At 47.9% G+C, this 22,183-nt stretch overlaps 1 protein-coding gene across 1 annotated transcript in view; it reads right to left on the bottom strand.

The window, feature by feature from the left end:
* Positions 1-4,440: 4,440 nt before the first annotated feature.
* The window catches only part of LOC104348407 (tetraspanin-15), a 44,015-nt gene continuing 26,272 nt past the window's right edge, over positions 4,441-22,183 (bottom strand). Inside the window, exons 5-8 of the mRNA XM_086477054.1 lie at positions 19,349-19,462; positions 14,367-14,420; positions 13,671-13,787; positions 4,441-4,683 (exon numbers count right to left, since the gene is read on the bottom strand). Of these exons, the coding sequence (XP_086333180.1) occupies positions 4,441-4,683; positions 13,671-13,787; positions 14,367-14,420; positions 19,349-19,462 (528 nt within the window). The remainder of the gene's footprint in view (positions 4,684-13,670; positions 13,788-14,366; positions 14,421-19,348; positions 19,463-22,183) is intronic.

The raw sequence follows: 22,183 nt of genomic DNA on the forward strand, positions 1-22,183 counted from the left end.
TCACACTTGACTTGGATGGGGGAACGGTTACTATTCGTGGCAGCCCGGTCGATGCCTCCCAAAGTCACTTTGAGAGCAGTCGGAGAGCCAGCCGCTCCGCATCCCCCAGTCTGGCTGCTCGCATCCATGGCAATATCATATCGTTATCCATCTATTTTGGGGAGGAAAAAATCTCAATTCCAGCTAAATAAGTTAAAAATATAAAGCGAATGAGGTGTGCACCTAAAGAGCTGGAAGGGTCCAGGGGTGGCCAGGTTGGCTCTGCTTGGGCTGCCAAATTATTGACCCATTTTCCCCCAAGGCAAAGACCACCTTGAGCCCGATACGGGCTCCAGCCTTAACCCAGTTGCTATTTGAAGACAACTCTTGATTTAACAGATTTGGGATTTTTTTTTCAGACCACATTAACTCCACGACCTTTGCACAGAAGCAGGAACCAATTTATTCTAGGGGCAAACACCTCTGGACGGACAACTGTGCCCCAAACCTGGGCATATTAAGGGATGATCAGTCACAAGCCTTGGCTTCCTGGGAATAACATTATGGGGCTAGTTCTGAGGATTTTAAGAAGCTGGTGCTGGCACGAGAAACAGTGAAATACCCTCCAGCTGCAGGCATAAATATTTTTGCTCTAAAAATGACCTGGTACCTTCCAACAGATGAAACCCCCCCAAGATATTTCCCCATGAGCTTCGGCGCTACGTCGGGGTCCCCAGATGATGGATGGGGATCCACAACCCTTCAGCTGGGTCTATATTGGGAAGAAATCTGACTTTTTTTGTAATGTAGCTTGGCTGGCGAGAGCTCTACCGCAGCTCTGTTGGGCAGCAGAAACAACCCAACTTCTGATAAACCCACACTTTGCTAGATCCACTGATATAATAAAAAAAAATAATAAAGGTTGATCTAGGAGTTGTATAGTCTGGGATTTTTTTCCTCTAATTTTTTACACATAAAACTTTTTCCCCCAAAAACCCCTTGCATACAGACACACGCACAATACGCACTAGAACTGCTGGAAAACACGACGGAAAGCGCGCTAGAAACAAGGGGAGGAGAAGATGAGCGCTGTTATCTTTCCCAACTAAACCCCACTACCCCCGCCAGCCCTCAGTCCCACAAAATCAAATTTTACCCTCAATCAATTCACCTTGAACTCCCCAAAAAACGCTCAGGAATCAGAAGACGGGGCCGCGGAGTAAAGTCACAGGTGCCGGTGGGTGCGGGAGCCCAGATCGCCTTGAGATAAAGCTGCTCTTGCCACCATCGTACCGATGCCTACTGCCAAACGCTCTGTAGCTCCCGGGTCAAAATGTATTTTGGGCGACGCTGATTGACTTTGGGAGCAGAAAGGCATCACGGGATGCAAACAGACCTCCGGAGAGGATGGGATAGTCCAGCCAGCGGAGACCTGGGCTTGCGCAGTGATGGTCTCCAGACATCAGACCATCGGGACGTCAGAAAATTCAGGTTGGCCATCCCCGGTTTGCAGGATCTGCGCCTTCTGGGGTTGTTGGGGTTTGGTTTTTACACCAGTTCTGGCTCGATCGCTAGGGATTTGGGAGGGCAACTGCTTCTTTATTTTTTTTCTCTGCGCAGTATCATCTACATCTGATCTTAAGGAACGGAAGGAAATTCTTCAGGGAGGTGCAGGGAAGCATCACCGTCAGTGGGAAAGCTCCTAAAGCCCCTGGGGATGACAGGATCAGCCCCCGGGCCATCAAATACAGGTTGCAGGGTTGGTTTTTTGGACGAGGCTCGCACGCCGGATTATTTCGTGATTTCCACATTTTGCTTTTAACGTGTTGAACATCTGTAAATTTGATTTCATGAAAACCAAGCTCTCGGTCGCACGAGCCCGCCCGCTTCGCTTCCCGAGCTGTCCGCTTCTATTTAACGCCTGGCTTGCTCGCCTCCGCTTAGCCTTTTAACGGGGGTATCAATAAATCTGCATCAAAGCGGCGCCCGGCACTTTGTCACAATCAGCCTCGTCGCTAAGCCAAAAAACGGGGACTGAGAAATCAGACTTTGTGCTTTAAGGTCATCCGATATCAGGGCTTTTATTCAATGGCACGGCCCGAAGTCTCAGCAGAAGCAAAGCAAAACCTGTTTGATACTTTATCCCTGCTCCCATTTTCTTCCCAGCTCCTGGTTTTCTTAGCTTTGCTCTTCCATGGGTAGAGAGGGTCAGGTCTGGAGCAAGGCAGCAGCGATTTCACGATGCAAAATTGAAGGTGAATTAGGGAATATTATTGGCATCCCCTTATTTTAGTTACCAGGCACGTTCGTGAGCGGGGAGAAAAGCTTTTGCAAAGCATACTTACAATTTCATGCTTTTGCTTAAATCTTCCTTTCCCGTTTTCCAGGCGTTTGCAGACCAACTGTCTGTGGGAACAGGGGAGCTGGGTGCCCAAGCTGATGCATGAATCCACTTCTCCCCATCTCCCATCGCTCACCGCCTGCCAAAACCCAGTATTAACCCAGGCACGAAAACCTGCTTGTGTCCAACCTACTCGCTGCTGCCTGTGCTGGGATCCAGCACCGACGGGCTCTGCCCAGCCAGGAAAATGGTACCAAGATATTGGTGGTTTATCCTGTAAATAAAGAGAAAAATAATAGAAATGAACTTTCTTTCTCCAAATACATGGAAATACAAAGAGCAGGTTGAATTTATCAGCTTGTACTTCGTAAGGTTTTACTAAACACCTCCTGGAGAGAAGGGGAAGGAGGAAGAAAAGCAAAATCCCCAGAGATCGCGAGCTGCCTCGGCAAAGGCAGCAACCCTGCTATTCCTGAAATAATTGTGCTTACCCGATTTCCCTGGGCTGCAGGTTTTACCTTCTTCACTTGCAAAAAAAAAAAACCCAACAAACCCGATTTTGACCATACTGTTTTAAAAAAAATTCAATAGCCCCACTGTTCAGCTCTTGTAGTCCACAGCTCTGTTTTCAACCTGATCTGTGGGGAAAAAAAAACAGTTCAAAAAGTGTTTTTTCAGGACTGTGCTGGTGATTGCTCCTCATTTAGTTAAAATATAAAGCGTGGGAATAGTCAGAAGAGGGAGACAGAGCCCGGCAGTCGCACACCAGCGCTCACCCACCGTTCCCTGCTTGGGCATCCAAATAAATGAAGCCGGCCTCTGGCTTCCAAAATATCCTTATTATAATAAACCCAGCGCTTCCTTCGCCCAGCGGTGGCGCAGCCAGATTGCTCTTTTGAAAAAGAGACTTTCTTTTCTTTGCATTTCTCTTTTGAGATGATTCCTTCCATTTGATAGATGCAGCAATTACAGCCACCCCGGGGGTACCCGTGGGATTTTGGTACATTCGGAGAGAAAACAGGTCCCTGAGCTACGCTCCCTCCTCTGCATTTGACTTTGGGCCGCTGGGGGAAGCTTTGCCATCAGTAGATTATTGCTGAGCCCGCACCAGAGCAGCCTGGGGGACTTTGCAATGGGTTTCACTGGTTTTTTTTTTTTGATAAAAACACTCATATTTTTGCAATTTATCCACTTGAGGTTTCCCCTTGCAAGCCCATTTCCCAGCACGGCTCAACTTACTGGTCCAGGATTGGACGCAACACCCCCCCTGGCTATTTAATTCCTGTATTCTGAGTGATGCGGGAGGGAATTGCTGCTTGGATCACCGAGTTGTGCTAAAAAAAGAAATATTACAAAAGGTAATTCCTTACCTGGTCATTAGAGGTTGGTCTCCAGCAGAGGGGAGTTACCACCATCCCCGGGGGCAGCACGTTGCTGTAACAAAGCCGTCTTTGTTTCAAAATATGCTGCGCTCTCCTTTTCCTTGCCTGTGGATAAAAACTGAAGCCGACTCATAGGGAAGGGCTGGAAAACCTCAGAAACGGGTGTTTTCCCCCTGTGCAAGCCTTGCCCAAACATCTGTGTTGCTCCAGGAGGTGCAAGATGCGCCTCCCTGGGGTTTTGATTCCCGGAAAAGCCCTTTGGAAAGGCTCTGCAGAGAGAGCTGCTCCGCTTTTTCCTTTATCTTTCAGGAGTCTGGGCACATCTGGGGAGCTACCATAAAACCACTATTTTTCAGGCAATCAGGCTAAACGTACCTAGAAAGATACCCCAAAGTGCAGCGACGACGGTGCCACTTCCCCCCGCTCCGCCCCCGTGACCCGACGGGTGTGCAGCGAGCGGAAGCAACTTTGCAAAATGCTACAGAAGTCACATTTATTGTGTAAAAAAAAAAACCCAAAAACCCACTAAGGAGATGTACAAACACTTCAAAAGGCCAAGGTAGCAAAAGAATCCCGGGGAGCTCCCGCGCCCGCACAGTGCATTGAGGTTTTTTTATAACCTTCCAGTGTCACTTTACAGTTTCCCCCAAAGTATCTCATGAACCTGAGAAGATAAATCACGTTAATTCCACAGTCAACATCCACTGCCTCCCTAAGAGCTTTTCTCCAAGCCGCCTTTCAGTCCTCCACCTTCTCACTCTTTGCTGCGGCGGTGGCACCTTCCTCCTCCTCCTCCTCGGCATTGACGGGAATGTAGCCCCCTTCCTTGGGCAAGCACCAGCACCAGCCCGCGCCGCTCAGATCCACCGCCCCAAAGCTGAAATCCCGCGTCTCCAGGATCTTGAAGTCAACGGCGTCCAGCTTGGAGTAGATCTCGTTGAGCTTTTGCCAATACAGCCAAGCCATCACGAGGCCGATCACCTGCAAAACATGAGGGTTAAAACCACCGTAAGTCACTCAAAACCTTCCTGAAGGTCTTCTCCTGCAAGGCATGCGATCACCTGGACTTCCAAACCTCGCCACGAGACCAGAGAGGACAAGATCCAGCAAAATCTTCTGCCAAAGCAACGGGCTCGTTGCTAAACTCATTAACGGCCACAACTACCCCACGAGTTCCCCCAACAGCCCTGACAGAGGGATGTGGATTAGCTGGACGTCACCACGAGCATCATCGCAAAGAGAGAGGCAGACAAGCACGGTGCTACTCGGGTTACTCCCCATTTCCCTGCTGGCTGTCAGGGAATTCAAAAACACACTTTAAAATCTTTCGGAGAAGGAGGAAAGAAAAACCATTTTCATCCCCGCAAGATTTCAAGGCCATCGCTTTGATTGCACCCGGCGCTTCCTTCGCGCCGCTGCGGACGTCGGCCACGGCGAGGAGCTCGGCGCAGACCAGACGCTGACGAGGGGCACGGAGGCAATCAGAGCAGTTTGAGCACAAACTGCATCTTTTGTACTAACCCTTTACCCACCTTGACCACCTACGCGTAGAAATAAGGTTTATTCCCTACAAGCCCCCGATGCTTTGGGGTCAGCACCGGGCTACAAGCATCTTATCGACGCAGAAGACACAACGGAGAAGGACGAGACCATCTTGAGCCTCGGGGCTTTTCTTCTCAGTTTTGAGGCTACGTAGTTCACGCGTTTTTCTGCACAATCTTTCCTCGCAACAACGAGTCGATAAACAACCCGGTTCGACCTGCACCATCCATCAGCTGGAATCTCCTGCTTTATTGCGGCGCGTTGGTTTTGGAGCTGAAAAACGTTATTAATCATTTCTCTGGGTCCTAATCGATCCCTTCAATAGTCTGGAAAGTGGGAACATTAAGAGAAAGATAAATGGGGATGAGAGCAAAGGGCTGTTAACGCGTCTTAAATTAGGGGCCATTTTATCCCAGGGTGGAAAAGTGTTTGCCCAGAGGAGGCTGCAGAAAATGGAGGTAAAAACTCCGCAGCAAAAAAGCGAATCAGCTAAGTGTCACCCAGCGAGCTGAAAGCAAACAGGCAAACACAAATATCGCGGGGGTTTATTAATTTGCCTTTCAAAGACAGAGAGATATCCTGCCTTCCTCACGAGCAGCCTCTGCCTTGCACGGAAGCCACCCCAAAACAGCTCAATATTGATTTTTCCCTCCCAAATTCACTTGGAGGTGGATCCTAAGGGAAACCCCTGGATCGACAGCTCTTCCTTCAAGCCAGGAGAAGCGGAAGACCACGACCTTTGAGATGCTCAGTAGGGAGAGTCTATCCTTGAAGTCCTCAGTTGGAGCTTGCCCCATTCCCACTTTCCTCATTGCACCCACCCATCCTCAGAGAGGATCCTGCTTATTTGACATTCCACCTAATTACTGATTAACAGGATTAATCACTGGAAGAACTGACGAGGTTGCCGGAGGGTGCCGTGCGGTTACGGTAGTGGGGCTTTTCCCGCCTGCGGGAATTACAGAAATGCTGGATTCGTGTTGTTCAGGTTATGGGCTGAGAAAGACGACTGCAGATGCTGAAAGAATAACTGAAGTCTGGAAACATCTCAGCATCTCCTTTTGTTAGCCAAACGGCCTGAAATCAGGTTACCTTACAGCCCCGTGTGTTTGTATCTGCATAGCTCCCCGCTGCCCTCAAAATATTCACTGCTGCGCTGCATATTATATATCCTTCTCAGCAGGCAACTCCTTCCCAAATACTCTGCGAAGTGATTTCAGCCTGCGTAGGGAGGTGGCATCCACCTCCGACTCAAACCGTGCGAGGTGCGTTTGCTCCCCGAGAACGTGCGCGGAACCAAAATCGGGCTGTGCAACCTCGCGGTCACCTGGGGTGGAGCTCGCTTTCGGCGGCAAAGCAAAAAGAACAAAGCCAAGGACTTTGTCATAGAAATGCCAGCTGGGTTCCTGCTCTCCTGTCCCGTATCCGTCCCCTCTTTGGTCCCCAAAAGCTGCAGGAACTCCAGGCAGGGCTGCAGGAGGCCCAAGGCTGGTTGGCCGATGCTTGGAGACGGCTCCATCTCTCCAGGAGCTGTAGGGAGAGCCCAAAGCAACCGCTCCCGTGCGGATCCGGATAATAAGATTGTGCTAATCCATATTCAACAGCAGAGCCTTGAAGGATTTAAAAAGTTTTAAAATAATATTTAAATGCACGTCAAGCTTTAGCATTATTTACTTCTATTAGCATATGGGCAGATTAAAATCCCACTGCTGATACAGTGAAAGGACCAAGCAAGAAAAACCCTTTGAAATGACAAATTTTAAGGCAAGCATGTAATTTTTTCCTTCCTAAACCAAACAGTAATTCAGAAAAGATTTGTGTTTATAATAAATAGAATGCAAATGAATCCAGCCCTGCAAAACCAGCCAGCTCCAGGGACATCATCTCTCCTCCCCTCTCCTCCCGACGGCGATGCGACATCCGAGGTCCCACAGGGCGCAGCATTCTGGTTAAACTGGGGATTTCTTGAATGGACTAAAAGTACCCCAAGTGCTCAATCAGCAGCCTGCATCCCACAGCCTTCACTCTCCTCTGAGTTATGAGCCACCTTCCCTTCCAGCTCGCCTCTAAATATCCTCTTTCGCTTAATGAAAACAGAAAAAGCTGTCAGGAATATAGATGTGTTCAATATCCCCGGCACCAAGGGCACCCTGTTTTCCAGAAGTAACGAGACTTCTAACGCGAGCGCTGATTTTATTGCGTTGCAATATGAAGGAAGGCGTTACTGCAGAGGAGCGTGTTAACAAAATCTATCAGGTATGAGGCTAAAAAAGAAATTAAAAAGCCGCTTTTCTCCGCGACGGTAACCACCAGCGAGCGAGGGGAGAACTGCTTGTGGGTCATTTAAAGTTAGAGATTTGCCTGTTCTTCCTGGCTGGCGTTCAGCGAAGTACAGAAACCACCGCTGCTTCGGGAGGTCTCTAGTCTGCCGCTTTTGGAGCTTTTTTGCTGGGGGATTTAAATGCTCAGGGTTTGCAAGGGGGTACGAGATCATCGAGTAGCTGCTCCTACGGTGTGTAAGAGCAGTTGTGTGCCTAAAATAAACCCCAAGAGCCTTGATATTGAGGGAATCGATAAAGCACGCAAACCCACCGGGATGTCAGTTGAATACCTAAGTGCACAGCACAACAGAACGGGGGGCAGATGTCTGCTGCCATTTCCAACCTCTCCAGCTCCTCCCAGTAGCAGCTCGGCAGCCTCGCGCTGATCCAAACTGGCATTTTGCAGCTGAGGATCTCGATTCTCCATCTCTCAGCAGCGCTTTGGGACTTCCCTGGAAAGCCACGGCTGAAATCCGCCCCAAACCTATCCAATTTTGGGTAAGGAACTTCTGCGTCTTCATTTTCAACCAGCAAAAGGGCGAGCGGGGTGCCTGCTGTCAGCGAGGGCCAGCCATAAATTCTCCCATCCAAGCAGCCCGAGGAAATTCATGTCCATCAGAGAGAAAAAGAGAAACGAGCGCTCCAAAGCGCAAATCCTCAGGGATTTTGCCTCAGACTCCCAGGGGCTGTACGATGCTCATGAGCCACCTGGGAGGACGGGGAAATAAAACCCATTCATCACTTGCAGCTTTTCATATCCTCCCACGTCGCTTAATCAAACCCCTTGTTTGTATTTCTCCTGTCCCCACGAGTCCCCGGGAGAGGGACCTCCCTGCCCCAAGCCAAACCTGTGCAGGGACACGCAGCCAAGCAAGGGCAGTCTGATACTTTTCTTGTTTTATGCCCCAATTATAAATGCTCATTTAATCCCAGAAGGTTCCCATGGATGTCTGCAAGTCCCTGGTACTGGAAGACCCTTGAGTTTTCTCTATGCAAAACAGCAAAAGCTCAAAAAGCAAATTAAAACCCCCTTTATTTTGCTCCCGAACTTGCAATTATTTCTAGCCAACTCAGAACAGTGACACTAATTACAACTGGGTGCTGTATCATGATTACGCTACGGGTGTTGGCCCGTCTGGCTGAGCAAGGACACCATCCTGCTGCTGTTCCCAGCTCATCACTCCAGAAATTAAACAGTTATTGCCCCTGACACAGCAAATGTTTCACTTCATCCACTGCTATTACTCCAACGCATGAAGAGTCATCTTTATATAGCAAGAGATATCCAGAAGAGATTGGAAATACATGGTCTGGTGGTTTCAGTGCCTGTTCTCCACTCTTTTTTTTTTGTGGTGGCAGTGAAGCGTCCTGGCTCTCCAGCACGATCCATCTCAGATAAACCCCAATATTGCACTTGGGATCGACGCCTGCTCTCTCCTTCAAAGCCCTCTTGGAGCTGACAGCAGCCAGCGAAGGCTTTTTAAAACCATTTCAAACAGGACAGCGTCGGTCCCAACTACCCATTTCCTACCAACATCACAAGACCAAAACCAGATCAATATGGAAGTCTGGGATACTTTAATGGTTATTTCTTCTCTTCCAGCACTTGAGGAAGTTAAATATATACAAGTACTTGAGGCTCCGCTCCAGTTTCGGTGGTTCTAGGGCAGCGCAGAGCCTTCTGCTAGACTTAAGCCACGTATTTCTGTCTTCCAGTAGGTGCTGCAAGATTTATTACGAGGCTCTGGTGCTCAGCTCTGTCCTTGCCAAGCCCCAGCTTTGCTTACTGTCTTGTAGCGGCTCCACTTGTTTTCGGATTAAACGGTTTTGCATGAGGAAAAGGGGCCGATAGGGCCGAGATCTAACCGCAATATCCTCCTCACTGGGAAATGCTTGTTGATTGATGGCTCGTCTGGCAAAAGGAAGCACGCTCAGAGTCAGGAATGGTTTTGGAAGCAAAGAAGGAAAGGGCTGAAACGCTCATTTCCACATTATTATACGACAAGAAAAAGGTCTGGAAAGCCACCGCTGGGTTCCCTTAGCGGTGTGCGTACGCAATCGGTGGCTCGATTCGGGGTGAAAAGGTCGCATTTTGGGCCCTTGCAGAGCACTCGAAATGAGCTCAGCTCCTCCAGTCGCATTTTCCTGGGCAATCAAACGTGCAAGGCTCAATCTGGCTTATGCTTAACAAGGGCAAAAATCAAGGATGGAAAATAGCAACAAAAAGATGCTCAAGAGCCCTCGCAGGGCGACTGCACGATTAACCACATCCCGCTGCACCCGGGTCCTGACAAAACCAACTCTGCCCACGTAGAAAAGAATCCATCAGCCCCACGAGGGTCTTCTGCAAGTAAAACTTTCTGCAAGAAACCCCTTTTCCGTGCAAACGCCACCGGCTGCTGCGCAGGCGGGCGCCCGGCTCCGGAGGTCCTTGCCCATTTGGGCGGCTGTAAAGTTGGATCCTGCTAAACAGAAGAGTTGAATCGTTTCAAGCTTTCACAGAGCTAATCAAGTAAAGGCAAGCATTTATCTTTTATTGGCTTTTCCTTCCATAAATTGGTATTTATAGACCAGGCACTGCAGATGGAAAAAACCCCTTTTATTCCCCTTTTCTTCTACATTAAGCACACGTCAGCCACTTGAGAATATACCGCCTTCCGGCCCCTGGAGCAACTAAGATATTAAAAAGCAAACAAAATTGAAATTAATCTTGCAAAGAAAAAGGGAACTTTGACAATACAAAGCCCTTTACACCAGGAAACATTTAACGTTACTGTCACCAAGAGACGAAGATGCCAACCGGCAAAATGCCCGTCGCAAGTCTAACGCTGCATTTTTGAGGACTGAAATAGCTGATATTCTGGTTTTATACTCTGAGGAGGGAACATCTACCTCTACTCTGATGCCGTTACTCTGTAGCTGCTCCCAAGGCAGAGCTTTGGAGATTGATGAAATAGCAAAGTGAAATGGAGGCCACAACAATTTATGGCGGGTGGGCTGCGCCACAGAGTTGATAAATACCAACCCTTGGCAGAGACCTTGCAGAGAGGTTTTTTTCCTTTTTAATTGGACTTGTGCCACTTTCTGCTTCTTTAGGATGGAGAAAAGGGGGTTGAAGAACTTTTTTAATGCACTATCTTTTAATGCACTACCCACTTTTTTAACGTTTCTACCTTATTACAGTGGCTACGCCTTCACCTTGCTAAGGAGGATGAAATACCATCGGAAAACATCCCCTGCAACAACACGGCAATGGAAAAGTTGGACATTTTTTTTCCTGAGGTCAGTATAAAAGCTGGTGAAAGAGTACCTGGGCATGACAAAGGGGAAAAAGCAACACACGAGGTTATTTGGCTTCTTTTAACTACAAATGCGTTTTATTCACGCTGTAGACTCCTCAGATAATCCTGCTAGAGGCAGGGAAGGTAGGGATGCAGCCAGTATAAAACAAATTTATGCGCTTTGCTGAAAGATCTGAGGTTGCTTCATAATTAAACACAACTAGTATGAGGCCACAACGTGAATTTGCCATTGACTGCCTGCGACTACATTAAAACGTCTTTTTGAGAGCAATATGAAATGCATCACGGTTTGGCCTCGGTCTGCAGCTTGGCTGAGAAGAAAGGCAAGGAGACGGGATTGTTACTGGAGGATGAAACACAGGGAAAAGAAAAAAGAGAATTAAAGGTACTCTGTGAAGGAAGAAAAAAACCTCGAGCTGGTGCATTTATGCTTCGCTCTGAACGAAGCAAGACGAACGCAACCACTTCCCCTCTCCTCAGATTTTCGCATCACTCGCTGGCTTACTTAAAAAAAGGCAGAGACATTCATGATTTAAGAGCGATCATAAAATTACAAATTCCCTCTGCCTTGCACCGGCCAGGGGAAAGGCTGGCTGCTGCGCAGTGACGGACCCGGGCAGGATTTTTCCCTGCCCCCTCACCCGTTCAAGCAGTTCAACACCCAACAGGACCCAGCAGATTTACATCTTTCCCTGAACCCAATTAGATGGATGCCTGCACGCCTGAGAAAGCAAAGCCAAGCAGCCTGCCGTGTGCTCTCGGCCTCTCGCACAGATATCTGGGGAAAAGCAGAGAAAACTTAAAAATTCAATAACTTCCCACGTGATGGAAACCCAAAATTTGATGGTTTCCCACACCTGAGCATGATGGAAAGACGACACTGAGAGCAAGAACCGCCCACGCCCTGTGGGCACCTTGTGTTGGCCAAAATTCTTCTTGGGTCCTTCCTTCTGCGCAAGAACGGCCAGTTGCTTACTCCAAATCCAAGCGCAAACCCCGAGCGCTCCGATGATGAACATCAGCCGAGCTCAAACCCACCACCTTGGAGCCCTCGAGCTGCTCGCCATCCCAGACCAGGCTGAAGCTTGGTCCTAAGGAAGAGCAACACTGAGGAAAACTGGGCAAAACCTAAAGCTGGACTCAGGACGTGGATTACGATCCCAACCCTTTTTTCCCAGCATCCTGCAAGTTTTCCACCAAAGGTGGTCTGCAGCTCCACAGAGAGGCACGTGTCCTGTGTGGCACATGACAGATACCCAAAGATGGGCCAGGTCAATACATTCACTCTTCCCAAAGTTCAAGGCACTCTCACCTCCCCACATCAACACTGCCAACTCCTTCCCTCTCGGATCGGCAACTCAAGGACAATAGTCTCATCCCAGCTTTTTGCTGGCAGCTGCTGGGGATGAAGCTGTTTCTGGGCTGACAGCTCCTGGCAACACAGATGGCCATTTATAACTTAATTCCCTCCAAAACTTGACAGAATCAAATCTGATTTATATTTAAAACCTGGAAATCGTGAGCAGATGGGAAGAACGAGGTTCTTCATCTGAAGAGCATTTAACGGCACGCCAGAAAAATCACAACGCTCGCTCAAAAGCACTTGATATTCATCAAGGCTCAGCAATCCTTGTTGCCATCGCTGGTTTTGCTCCCCATCCTTCCCAATTAAGAGCATCATGTTGGCAGGTTAATGGGTAACGCAACAGGCGGCTTCTGTAATGGGCTCTCGACATCCTGCAAGGCAGATGGAAGCGGTCGCCTCTCCTACAGCACTTTCTCACCCCGTTTCTGCGCCCGCTGCATTTCCTAGCGGTGGCACAGCAGAAGCCCGTTGCTCATTTGCACGCTTTGGAGAAAAGCGCCGTAGAACCGCGAGGCGTGACAGCTAGGACTGGGCACAAACTGCTCCCCCGTCTCATTTGGGTTTTCACCATCTGAGAGCTCGAGTTCATCCTTTGAAAAATTAGCCCAACACGTCGCTTATTTCCCCAACAGCTCCTGCTTTATTCAGCCACTATTCTACTTTTCAATGCAAGCAGAAACACATAATTAAAAAAATTAATAATTTCATTCCCATTCAGATAAACGCCCATATCTGGAAAGCATCACTAAATACCTCCAGCAGCAAACCCAACATTACATGCAAGGAGATAAAAAGAAAGCTTTCGCTTGTAAGCCTCCAAAGGAAACAAAAAAGGATCAAATCAACCCTAAACCATCAAAGTTTCGTCAAAAATAATTCCGGAAAGATCTAAGAGAGATATTCACTTCCTTGCTAGCACAGTGCCAACGGTGTTGTAAAGGGGTTGCTCCAGCTGCAACACAAAATTTCGCTCCATATCAAGCATCTGTGACAAAGAGCTTAATTACCTGTGCTGGAAAGTTGCTTGGATCTTCAGGCTTCATTAATAGGAAATGGGTTTCATGAGGCACGGCAAATCCTGCTAAATTTACGATTATGGTTTATTTTGGTCGATATTTATGCTCTATTTGAAAAGAGCTATAAACCCAAATAGAATAGGATTTCTGCGCTAACACATGCACGCCTCGCTTTTAGATGCTATTACCTGATCAACGATTAGATTTCAGAAGTGTGGTACGGGACAGCCAGCGCCGCAGTCGTAAACCGCTAGTTTCGCTAAGGATGCTCTAGAAAGCGCTGTGACCTTTGCTGCCCCAGACACAAATCTCTGATGTAAATGGAGGGGGGAAAAAAAAAAACAAACCTAAAAATTAATTCTTTTCCTCCTCCAGCACAGTGAAAGAAGCCAAGAGGACGCCGACCGGAGCCACCACGTACCTGTGGAAGCAGCAGGGAGCAAACGATGCCCAAAGTGGCCTCGAAGTTGTCTTTGAGCCAGAGCCCGACGGCGTGGATGCAGCCTCGCACGTGGATGTCGTTGAGCAGCTCCAGGCGCTGGAAGAAGAGCGGAGAGGGAGAGAAGCATCATGGTTTTCACTGAGGTGTTGGGTTTGGGGGGGGGGGGGGGGGAGATGGTATTTTTTGCATTTGCACCTTCTTGCAAGCCAAAGGAGTGGCATGAGAAGCGTTTGGGAATTGATTTCTTGGATTGGACCTTTCCCAGGATTTTCTTGCCAAAAAACTGTCCCTGGGAGCTACGGACCATATGCACAGAGATAGTGCAGCTCCCTGCTGTGACACAGCCCGGCGGTCACCCTCGAAGGCTTCAAAATCAGCTTCTCTCCTACCACCAAGCCTCAGAACACAACTCAGAGCCAGCATTTCCCAGGGTTGATCCAGAAAGTCCCTGTCAAAGCCTACAGGGACCACCCCAAACATGTCACGAGCCTGCCCGTGCTCTGCGAGCCTGAGCAACAACCTGAGATGCCAGGGAAAAGCAATAAAAATGAATTTATACACGGCTGCAGTAACAGCCATCCTTGGCGGGGAAGAGCTCACCTGCAGGTTTTGTTTTAGGGGGACTGGGGAAGGAGAAGCGAATCTCACATGTACAAAGGAAAAAGCCAACGCTACCTCTTTATCGAGCGTCCTGTATCCACACAGGGTGTTAATGACTTCTCCAGGGACCTGTGAACAGAGAATTGGTGAACAGATTGAGCTCGGAGGAAGCCAAAGGGGAAACACAAGACATAAGAATAAAAAATAATAAATAGAAGAGCTCGCCCACTTGCCTCGACCATTCAGAGTAGCACAAGGCAAGCAGCTGCCCTCAAACCTGGCTTTGCTACAGGGCTCCTTTTTGCCCAAATGCAACCCTGAAACCACGTATGTTGGCAGTAAGGTGTTGGGGGGGGAATTTTTTTTTTAAAAACCTCACTTTTTTTCTCTGGTTTCTGCTGTTTTGGAGGATGCTCAGGTCCCCCCAACGCTTTTCCAGTGATTTGAGCTGGGACCACCTCCGTGTCACACAAGCATTTAGCAAAGCAGATCTTTCAAAACCTTCCCTTGCTTTTCTCCTTGTTTAATTCCAGTCACCTTTTCTAACACCTTCAGTCATGTCTTTCCTTTGTAACAAAGGGAATTTCGCAGGGACTAAATGTATTGGGCTCTCCAGAAATCAAGGAGGAATTTCCCCAGTGTCTTCCACCACTTTGAGGAGAAACATAAGGATTTTAGACATCCCCAAGGCTTAGATCTTTGTTGGCCAAAGATCCAAGAGAGAAAGCCTGGCCAAGCGCTGCTCTTCAGGACCTTTAGAAAGTCCAACCAAACCTAATTCCTCTGCTTCTCTCAGGATGGAAAGTGGTACATTGCGGGTTATAAAACTGATTCTTACTCATCCCCCAAAAAAAAGCAAAGCCGGAGAGTAGCTGTGGCACATCCTGAGCTAGCTGGGTACTTTGCACCTCTTGGGATTGATCTTCTGATGATTTTTTTTTTTTTTTTGGCTTGTTTCATGGATCAAACAGCAGCTCCCATCACACCACGTATTTCTAAAGGGGCCTCGTACTCATAAAATAATAACGTGCTGAAATTATTATGCTTTCAGGAAGATGGCTTTGACAACCAGGAAAAACTCCTGGACGACAAAACAAAACCATCCCATGCTTCGGAGGCACAGAGATGAAAAAGAGAAATGTGCACCTTTAGATGTAAATTATGCTTTCCTGCAAGACACAGCAGAAAAGAAATGTGCATCTCCGGACAGACTCCAGCCATAAAGCTGCAACGTGTTCCTCCTGTAATTGGCAGGGCAATTAGTCCAGCGCTACCCTACCAAGAGCTTCGGTACCTACCACATCAGGTGCTATCAAAAATCCCATCTCTCACCATTTCAAGACACTCTTTACAAACGTGGCGTAGTTAAGGAGACTAATTAGTCCCGGTGCATATGGAAGACTTGCAGGGAAATGTGAAGATCAGCAGCAAAGCACCCATCAGCATTGCTGAGAGAGATCTCAGCCAGGGCTGGGACCATGAAATGGGAAGCCTTCAGCATAAGGATGTTGCAAACTCCCCTTACGGTACATGCTGTCACCTGGAGTGGTACAAACGAGCCTGGACAGGACCAAGGATCCGTCTATTTGGTTTACACTAAAAAAAACAACCACTATTCTTGACAGTTTTCAGTCGTCCTTTCTTTTCACACTCACTTTCACGAACATCACAGGATCCTGGCCAGTGAAACACCGCTGCTTTCTATAGGCTCATTGTTTGAATGCAGTTGGCTACGGCACAAATTTGCTACCATTTTCCTGACTTCTTGCGTTAAATAGCCAAGAGTTTCTTATCGTTTCCAGTCCTGCCCATCTCTTGAGTAATTCCCTCAACACCTTGTTCTTGGGAGAAGCAAGGAAGACAGAAAAGTGAGGTTTCAGCCTTGATTGACTTTTGTCAAGGTCTTAGATGGAAGAGAAGGTCAGAGCTGAATCGAAATTTCTAACATAAAACGAGGCAGAAGCCTTTATTCTTCCAGAAAGCATTTTGGTGCCTTCTGGGATCACAAAAGAGCAACACACAGAGATGTTCAAAACCCACCGAGGGCAGAAGACTGCAGTCCTTGCACTTTTTATTTAACCAACTGCTTTTCTCCCCAGAATCAGTGCCAAATGTCAGCAGTGACACTTCACAAGGAGTTCGGAGACACTGTGCTTGGCAGAGGCACAGCCACGCTGTGGCTTCCTGGGAGAAGGCACAAGTGCCTTCAAAAACCATTTAGAAAAGCACTCAGAGATGAGGATCCAGTCTCACACCTCAAGTAGGTGCATATTTGCCCATTCCGTCTTCCTGGGAAGACTTTAAGGTCTACGACCTCAGAGATGAGACTCTTCAAAATAGCCAGAGCATTTTTGGAGGATGGCTGCTTTCATTACTGCAGCCTGCCCTGGAAGATGCCCCAGGGGATGCAACACAAAGCTCTTGGAGCTTGGAGTAATAGAAAAGGTTTTTCTTGGAAAACAGGATGGTTTTACGGCTGTATTTAAGGACAAGTTGAAACCACGTTGCAACCAACCCCCTAACCCATGTTTCACGCCCCTTCCTTCAGACAAGCTCACTTCTACCAGCATCTTTTGTTCGTTCCACAATATTACATTTCCAAATCACCTCTTTTGGTACCTCTCCACTTAAATCTCAAAGGTCCTCTAAGACAAAACGATGCTTCGCTCTCCGTCTTTCATTCATGAAGGCACAAACAGAGAAGGAAGATACAAGAGAAGGGTTTCTTGCCCTACAACCTGGTGGATTTATAACTGGCTGATAAAAAGGTTATTCACAGTGGAGAGAGCATCGTGTTCATCTCTATCCAACGCAGAAGAATTCTTATACGTGCCCGGGTAGTCCCTGGTTATCCCTCCAGCTGCAGGGCCAACACAAGAGCTCCTCTTCAGCCCTCAAGTAACATATTTTGGTGGGAAGGGTTTTCAGTGGGGCTTGCACATCGCTAAGACCCAACCAGGTATGTCCAGAGCATCACAGACAGGTACCTTCTTCATCCTGAGGTGCAGAAGTGCTTCTCCCACCTTCTCAGCCCACGGGGAAAACCCCCCCATGACAGCTCTGCAGTGTCAGCAAATAGCTACGCAGAGCCGTGCTGGAGCTTACGGTAAATGCAATTATGGGGGGGTTCACTCCGTTGTTTAAACTAAATTTTTATTACCCTGTTTTATGTCGCAGACAGCAGAAAACTCCCAGGGGAGCTGGCTCTGTTAATCCATTTCGTGTACTACTGATACTGCATCGGGCTGATTTCTTAACCAAAAGCACCCTGCAGTGCCAAAAAACAAATCTCTGGAGAACGAGGCTACATCTATCTACCTGGTTACTGTTCTCCCCAAGAACAGGTTTTATTTCTCATGGAGATTTAGATGCATGTGGCGAGGTCTCGCTTCCCATAAAACCGCTCTGGCTGTTAGAACCACGTTCATGGTTTTTAATCCTTGAAAAAAAAGGAAGAGGATTTACTGTGGACTTTCCCTCCCTGGGGCTGGCGGCTCCCGTCCTTCGCTAGAGCATCCTCCAGACCCAGCTCATTGCAATGGGAAGTCAAAAAGTTGCCTTATTTCTTACCCTACTCTACTCATTATCTGTGATTTCTTAGATCTCCAATACTACTCGCTGTGCTAAGGTGTGCCAAATTGTCACCCAAAACCATGGGGAGCGTAAAAATACTCAAAAATGCACTTGACTCTCTCCAACACATCCTCACTCATAACACAAAAAGGCACCACATGAATTTCTAATTTCATCTTCAGGAGCTTTAGGATTCTTAATCAACGCCCTGATTAGAGATGACAATTATTTTTGCAGCTCATTTACATGCCAGACTTCCACTGATAATTAAAACACCTCAGATTTCCCTCTTTTTCCATTAAAAATCCAACAACAATACGAAATTGATGATATATTTTCCTTGTGCGACTAGTAAAGCCTGGGGCATGGCCAGGATTCAGAGGCAATGCAGATACTCCTGATGCTCTGAACCTCGAGGAGGTTTTGCCACCAGGATTATGCTTAGCAAATCATTTTTCACAACGTTTATAGCATTTCTGGCCACAGCAACCACGGACATTTGCACTTTTTTCCCCCTGCCTTGGCCCAGCTCCTGGCATTTTATCAGCATGTGTTTGATTGATTGCAACGAGGTGGACGGCGGTATTAAACAAGGCGGTGTCAGAGCACTTAGCTTAGTCTCAGCACAAAAGCACGGCGTGGCGGGAGGTGTCTTGATTTTCAGCTCTGAAAACCAGCACGGGAGACCCTAAGGGCTCTGCAAATCCACTCCCTGCTCCCTCCATCTCTGTTCAACCACCCAACTCGCAGCGTGTCAGAAAGGCAGCTGCTCACGAGACTTTTCTTATTCCATTGCACAAGGGTGGCTCTTTATTCAAATACTTCTCCTGGCCCCATTTTCAGCCCCTCAAAACCCTTCTCGTCAGGAGCAGATGCCAGTGAACATGATCCCCACGAACAAACACGATCCTCCCCACGAACAAACACGAGCCCCCCCACGAACAAACACGAGCCCCCCCCCGAACAAACACGAGCCCCCCCACGAACAAACACGAGCCCCCCCACGAACAAACACGAGCCCCCCCACGAACAAACACGAGTCCCACGGCGGTCGGCTGAGGAACGTGTCCTCTGGGACAGGAAAGCAGAGGACAACCGCTCATTCGGATCCACGCTGAGATGCGGCCAAATCCTTTTAAGGTGCCGCCGTTTCTTTGCAAAACGATCCTCCAGACCATTTTATACCACGTATTGGGTTGAAAAACAGGAACTTGGCATTTCTAACAACTCCTTGTAATAGCCCAGTGCTTTGGTACTTATTCTACTCTAAAACAGCAGAGCCTACTAAAATACAGTGTAGCCCATATCTATATTTTTTAGTTTCTTTAGCGGCGGATGCTGTCTCAAACCGCTTCGCCAGATGGCAATGCAGTTTACAAGAAACTCGATAGTGCAGAAATGTGCAGTAATAACTAGCGGGAAGAGGGTGTTTTGCTGAAATATTGACTGAAATAAAAGCATTTTCCATGCCTCAGCTGCCTTACCTTCCTGATACAGCACGTGTAGGGCACCCCGCACGCCAGCGGCCCGCTGCTGTTGCAAGAGTGGTACTGGTTAACCTCCCAGTCTCGGTACTCATCGCCGCCGCAGCAAGAAAACTGCGAAAAGAAGAAAAGGAGAGGACGAGACGTGCAGCTGAACAAACCTCAACACCTCCAGCCCACCAATGCATCTCCCCTCCAGCTGTGCCTTGCACCTCCAACGCTGCTTTGCAACGCCCCGATATATTCTCTGCTTTCCAGGACCCTAAATACAAAGTTGAAGACGTGTAAAAAAAGACAAGTGGGTGTTTAGCCCCATTTGGCCCCATTTTAGAGGCGTGAGGCAGTTACAGATGTGTACACACGTGTATTGGAGGCACCCTTGCTTTCACAAGCCCAGGAAAGATCAGGCTCATTCATGCTTCACTGATTTAATAACAGGTGACTAATCCATCCTGTTCCCGGGGCATGCAGGAGAGATGCCTCTCTCAGCGCCGTGAATGAATGTATTTCTTGGCTCTTGAAGGCAGCTCGGCTAGTTGGTGCCATTCGACAAAATGCTAATAAGGCTCCGCAGTCTAACAGAGATTTCTCTTCCCGTCAAGTTAAATTAGAGATCAAATGCTACAGCTACAAAGGGAAAAAGCTTCTTTTTTCTTCTGTTCGCACAATGAAGGGAAAAAGAAAAAAAAAAAAGTTTAATGAAAGTCATTTTCTGTTCTCCACAGAACAAAAGTGGGCTCATTATATACCAAGTCATCCCTTCTCTTGGTAAACAAGCTTGAATCTTTACATCTTCCCCTGGAAAGAAAAGTCTGAAGTGGGCAGGAGAGGTGCGTGTGCTCGATAAGATCGAAAACCTCAGGTATTCCCCATGTCTTTAAGCACTACACTCTCCAAGGAGCAGGTTTTGGGAGGGGTTTAACCCTGTGAGCATCTGCTGCCCCTCCTGCTGATGGGTTGGTGGCACTTTTTGGTGGCCACACTTGGACAACGGAAGGAGGAAAGACCACCAGCTCTTGCGGTCCTCCTGGCCTCCTCCCATACCAAAACAGGCAGATACGGCCAGGAGCAGCCAACACACAGATTTACAACTGTTTTCTAACTTCCTACCCTGAATTCCTCTATTGCTTTTAATCCTACTCGTATGGGTGAGGGAGACCAGCTTGCAAAAGTCGCCTAAAAAGAGGGGGGAAAACCACCTAAAGGGATACTGGCTATTGCTCCCCATTTGATACCCCCATGCTGCAAAGAAGTTTTTTTCCATTTGCTTTTACAGCTGTGCAAAAAATCGGCACAAAATCCTTACAACAAGGCTTACCAGCTGCTGGGCTGCCTCACCGGGGTGTTTTCTTCTCTGCAAAGAGAGGTTTAGCCCAAACTACTGTTGTGCCTGTTTATTTCTCGGAAGCTGAGACAGGCTTTGGTGTGCGTTTTACTTTTGTACAGGCTCCCAGAGCTCAGAGAAGCATAATAAGCAGAAAAAAACCAAAGGAAGCTCACGGAAAAAGCCTCACAGGTCACATCCGAGGAGCTCTGCGTGTCGAGGATCACCGCCACCACCCATGAGATGGGGGCTCATTACAGCTAAAACCATCGTCCTCCGAGCAACACGCTCGAACGAGCCGCGCTGGCGAAAGCTGCCTTTAATCTTCCCCGAGAAGAAAGGAAGAGGTTTGCAAGCACAACACCCTCATCCCTCCAAGTCTTAACTTTGAGTTGGGAGCCACTCGGGTTTGAGCAAGAACCGCAGCCCCAGCAGCTCTTTGAAATTCAAATCCTGCGCTCAGCACAGCAGTTTGAACTCTCCTCTTCCACCTGCGCTCAGCAAACCGCTGAAAAAAGTTAAAGCGAGGAGCGGCGGCGAGCTGCAGTTAGTGACCTGCAGCAAACCTGGGGGTTTGAGTCATCGTGGTCGCCTGCCTCACATCCAAGGGCTGCAAAGGGCAGCAGTTCAGCAAAAATGAGTCATAAAAACATATAAGTACTATTTTCTTTAGGGCAATTTATTTCCATATCTACTTGCTCACAGGCAACCAGACGGAGTAGGTGTTGACAGGTAAAACCGCATTATTTGCGCCATCATCCTGCTAATGTAAAATATTAATGTCTGGCACTTCAGACCATAATTACGTGTTATTTTGACTGTGTGATGTTGGTTTAAGGGTGTGAAGGCAGTTAGCTCTAGTTTAAAGCACCACTTGAGAGAGGGTTTAAGCAAAATTCAAATCCTGAGGAGCATAATGTGGGTTTGCCTGACATAAATAAGCCGTGCGCCAGCTAACCTACACGTAGACAAGGTTTTTAATAGGCAAAATGGCAAGAATAATCACTAAGTGATGATAACAGGCTGCTCTGAGCTTGTGTTTTATCACAAAAAGCAAGTCTGGGTGCAATCCTTCCAGACCGACTGCAAGTTTTCATCCTCCCAAAGTGAACTGGGCTGCTCAGGTCCCGTAAAACCAATTTCCCTTCCCTTAAAAGCAGTTATTCCTCTGCATTCCTCCTCCCCTGTCCTACCTTCGCGATGAAGCAGCTCTGCATTTTAATCACTGACATCGCTGCTGTGCCTGGTTTGGAAATCCTACGCTAATATAAAAGCTCACAGCAATGAGCTGCACGTTCTTGCAAAGCTCCTTCTCTTGCTACAAGGTAAAATGTGCAGATGGTAAAGACTGATCACTGTAAGTGGCCACAATTTCTTTTAGTTCCCTATCTACTTGCTCACAGGCAGCCAGACCGAGGAGGTGTTTAGAGACACTTTGAGATGAAGATCTCCCCCTGAAAGCTTTTGATAAAAAGTCCAGTGAAGAAGTAGACAGGAAAAATATTGTAAAA

This window comes from Leptosomus discolor, chromosome 23 (genome assembly GCF_034619465.1).
Source record: "Leptosomus discolor isolate bLepDis1 chromosome 23, bLepDis1.hap2, whole genome shotgun sequence".
NCBI lineage: Eukaryota > Metazoa > Chordata > Aves > Leptosomiformes > Leptosomidae > Leptosomus > Leptosomus discolor.